We start from the raw sequence: 4,354 nt of genomic DNA, 5'->3' as shown, positions 1-4,354 counted from the left end.
TGATCTTGCATGTATAGGTCATTGTTTTTCCAACCATTGACTTCAGTGGTACTAGAATATGGTGAAAAACTTGTGTTTTTTAGTGTGTGTATTTTCACAATTAACAATATGATGATGATGAGAGATTTTGGAATTTATTTTCCTTTGGCAGAGGATTCATTTGAGAATCATATATGTGTATACTTGTCATTTTTCTTAAAAAACAATTGAGAAGAAGAATTATAATGAGTTTCTAGTGTTAATATCTCTTGTTTATTCAAGAAATAGACATTTTAAGTGCATTTTTTTTTCAATATTGTGCAAGTTAATATTATTTCTATTCCAAGGAAAAAATCCATAATTTCATTTATAGAGTAAACAAAATTACATTTTGTATATACACATCCATGTGTATATTCAAGAATGATCTACCGAGATCCATTCAGTGGCAAGACATGAGAAAAAAGCAGTACATCAGTACAGGATCATCACATACAAAATTCACCCATAAGGTTCTACATATAGGCCATCAAAAGAGATAACTTCCATAATATATAACCTAATGAATTTATCAGAATATTCAACCTTTAAGGCTTGTATCACAATGCCAAAAAAGGACTAACAAAATTTACAATATCGAGATAAAAGTAATGTAACCATAAACTATATCAAAGCATCACGTTTTTCCATAAATGGATAATGGTAGAATTGGAAGTGATCATTGTTCATCATTTATTCAACCTTCCATAATCGCAGATCAAACTAAAGGCCTTCCTTAGAAATTCAATCTGCCTCTTGGTTTTTTTCCCTATAAATATGAGTGTAAGGAAAATTTACATAAGTGACTTTTATCCTTAGAAAATCCTCCATTATGTGTAAAAGTTGTAAGTTGTGACACTATTGAATCTCATTAACCTAGTTGATGACTAGCAAAGAATCACCAAAAAATTGTAATTGATCACATCCCTTTTCTCTAGTGAAATCCAATAAAGAATGACATGTAATTAGTTTAGCCAAGTTGTTTGTCCCCCTCCCTAGACCCATGATTACTTTGAATAAGTGCTACTCAGATAAATATAAAATAAAACCTCAGCCACATGTGATATCATCTCCCTGCTTAGCCCTATCAAAGAACCCCCAAGGACATGATTTATCAGGCTCTTCTAAGAGAAAAGTTCTAGTCTTGGGTGTATAACAAGATTAAGGAAAATATGCAAGAATGACCATGAATTCCATACCCACCCAATCCAGACAGGATGGCATGTTTTGAAAAATCCTCTATTTCTTGGTAACCAGGTACCACAACATATGAGAATAGGAAAGGCCCTTAAATAATTTGTATTCTCATTTCAAACCCAAACTCTCCACCTCCCCTGAAAATAATGACCTTGCTTCTAAATGTCCTGGCCAAAAATAGTGATTCAAATATTCCATATCTAATAGCTAAAAGGACATTCAGCAAGTAAGTGCTCAATTGATTCAACATCCAACTTGCAAAGGGAGCACGAGCCAAGGTTGATCTTATGACATCTCTATAAAATATCTCAGGTGGGAAAATTTTTAGCAAGAAGACACCACATGAAGAGATGGGACTTTACCTGGCACTCTACCTTTGAAACACCTTTCCACCACCATTCCCCTTCAGCGATAGCATCAACCATATTTAGATGAATATAGCCCCTATTGGGAGTATAAGAGCCCATCGAAGAGTGAACCCAAACCATTTCATCCTCAAATTGGGTGAGTGTTATATGTGCAACAAATACAACTTCCAAATAAGCTTTCCAATTCTCACAAAATTTGATATCCATTTGAATATCCCTGGCTAAAAGTCAACCTTGATGCCAAATAGAGGTCTGGTTTGGATTGTTGATATATGTAAGTATCAAAATCCCTCTATCCATGAGCTGATAAATAAGTTCCTGAGATAAGTATTGGGATTTCTCGCTGCCTAGCCAAGGGTCATGGCCAAGTTGAACCTTTAACCACTACCAACCTTCCAAGCATGACCTGAAGAAATAAGATTAAAAGAATTAAGAACAACATGCCAGGTGATAGAAATGTTGACTCAATTCTTATCCATCAACCTAATCCAATCTTCCAAGGAGAAGGGGTGAATGTGCTTTTGATAAACTACCTGAGTCCACAAACTATGAGTGGATAAAAGTCTCTAGCAACATTTTGGTTCTAATGCATAAGAAAAAAAGAAAATTATTTTGAGACCCTAGTTGCCAAACTCTTTGGGCATAGAAATACGCTCCCATCTTACCCAAGTGAGAACAAATTGTTCTTGAGTACCAACCCACAAAAATTTGAAACAAATTCTTCTTACCTTTTCTAAGACTCTCTAAGGAATTTAGGCCATCGACATCCAAAACACAGGGATGGATTTCAACACCAATTTTACCAGGACAAGTCTCCCTTCTCTAGACAACCATCTTACAAACCTCCCTTTTAGTATTTTTTTCAATGTTGGAAATTAACCAAGACCATTCTTCCTTCTTGTAGAAATTAGGTTTCATATGAAAACCTAGATATTTAATACTTTCATCCATCTCTAATAAGTGAAAATGGAAAACATCCCTCATATTCTGCAAGTTACGACCTACCAAATTTTGGGCAAAAATAGAGGATGTTCTATCATTGATGAGAATTCATGTAGCTATACCAAATAGATCAATAATCTGAGATAATTTAGTAACGTCCCTACAAGAGCCATTACAGAAGATGAGGATATCATCAACAAATAATAAGTGTGTGATTGCAAGGTTATCTGCAATGACAAAACCCTGAAAATCACCATGTGTTGTGCATATTCCAAAACTAACAGGAAAAATAAGAGGGAAAAAGGGAATCTTTATCTAAGACCTCTCTAAGCATGGAAGAAAGGTGAGGCCAACCCATTTACCAAGATAGCGAGAGAAACTAACCAAATACATCTCATCACCCTGTTTATAAAATTAATTATGAGCCCTAAGTAGGACATAATAAATCTAAGGTACATGTAGCTCACACCGTCATAAGCTTTGGAAAGATCAATTTTGATTACTTTTTCTTTTAATCTATGATTTTTTATACTATGGAGACCTGCTTGGTCTACCCCAATAGCCTCAAGGATATTTTGTCCTTCAAGAACTCAAAATTGTTCTTTAGAAATAGAATTTGATAGAACCATTTTTAATCTCTTGGCAATAACTTTAGAAATGAACTTGTAGATACAATTTTATATATATATAAGGTGGAAATACTTGAAATATGGAGGCTTATCTACTTTTGGGATGAGGGAAATAAAGGTAGATTTGAAAGCCAACAATACTCTTCCTTCCCTTCTCGATTCATTTACTACCCCCAATAGATCCTTGCCAATGATATCATAAAAACCTTCAAAAAACTCTATCCCCCATCCATCAGGACTAGGACTTTTGTCATTTTAAAAACTTGCAATAGCAACATTTAATTCTTCTTAAGAGACCTCCTCCATTAGAGCTCTATTATCTTCGTCATCCACAACCTTGGGAATAATTGGGAAGCCATGATAACTTCAACAATGTAAACCCTTTTAGGATCCTTAAACAAATTTTGAAAGTGTGCACAACTTAAAGAATTAAGGTCTTCAATATTAAAGACCTCCTTGCCTTCCTCATCTTGAAGATTCCATATTGTATTGTGCATATTTCTTCCCTTAGCGTAAGCTTGAAAAAAATTGTCTTCTCATCCCTGCCTTCTAACCATATGGCCCTTCTCTTTAAATGCCAAGATGCCTCTTAAGCTTCAAGGATAGACTTCCTGTGAAAAGTCAATCGAATCAGGGATTCTTTAGATTTTAATTTTAGGAAACATCCTTCTCTAGAATCAGAGACATCCTGAATCTCCCTTTCAATATCTACCAGTTCCTATTCCTCTTTAATATGCTTTTATTTTTTCAGATCCATAGCCAGGGTTTTTTACTTATTTAAGGTTATCTTCAAACTACTAGGTAACTGATGTTCCAATGTTTGGATCATAAGGTACCCAACCTTCCTTGGACAAGTTAACAAATTCTTCATCTTTAATCCATGAAGAATTTAATTTAAAGGGAATCTAGTCTTTGGCCCAAAAATTTTAAGCTCTACGATAATGGGAGAGTGGTCAAATTCACCCCTAGAGCCAACCCATTGTCGAAGATTTAAGAATCTCTCCACCATCTTTTCTGCCACTAAAATATGTATCAATCCTTTTATTTATATGATCCTCCCCAATATGATAGTTTCTCTAGGAAGGTTTGAGCCTTACTGGATCTACATCCAACATTTTATTTTCCACAAGATTATTAATAAAGAAATCTAAGAGGTTATCAACTTTAGCCCTAGGGTCACGCTAGGACTGCAACACCTAG

The 4,354-nt window shown here is 34.7% G+C and overlaps 1 protein-coding gene across 1 annotated transcript in view; it reads right to left on the bottom strand.

Moving 5' to 3' along the window:
• LOC149261600 (pleiotropic drug resistance protein TUR2-like) overlaps positions 1-1,790 on the bottom strand; it is a 3,634-nt gene extending 1,844 nt beyond the window's left edge. Inside the window, exon 1 of the mRNA XM_089369873.1 lies at positions 1,578-1,790. Coding sequence (XP_089225999.1) covers positions 1,578-1,790 — 213 coding nt within the window. The remainder of the gene's footprint in view (positions 1-1,577) is intronic.
• Positions 1,791-4,354: the final 2,564 nt, after the last annotated feature.

The sequence above is a fragment of the Pinus tabuliformis genome, chromosome 6 (assembly GCF_031772625.1).
Source record: "Pinus tabuliformis cultivar Carrire ecotype Pingquan chromosome 6, CPIR1, whole genome shotgun sequence".
Lineage (NCBI taxonomy): Eukaryota > Viridiplantae > Streptophyta > Pinopsida > Pinales > Pinaceae > Pinus > Pinus tabuliformis.
Note: the sequence above shows the minus strand (reverse complement) of the source record. Positions and strands in the feature narration are given on the sequence as shown.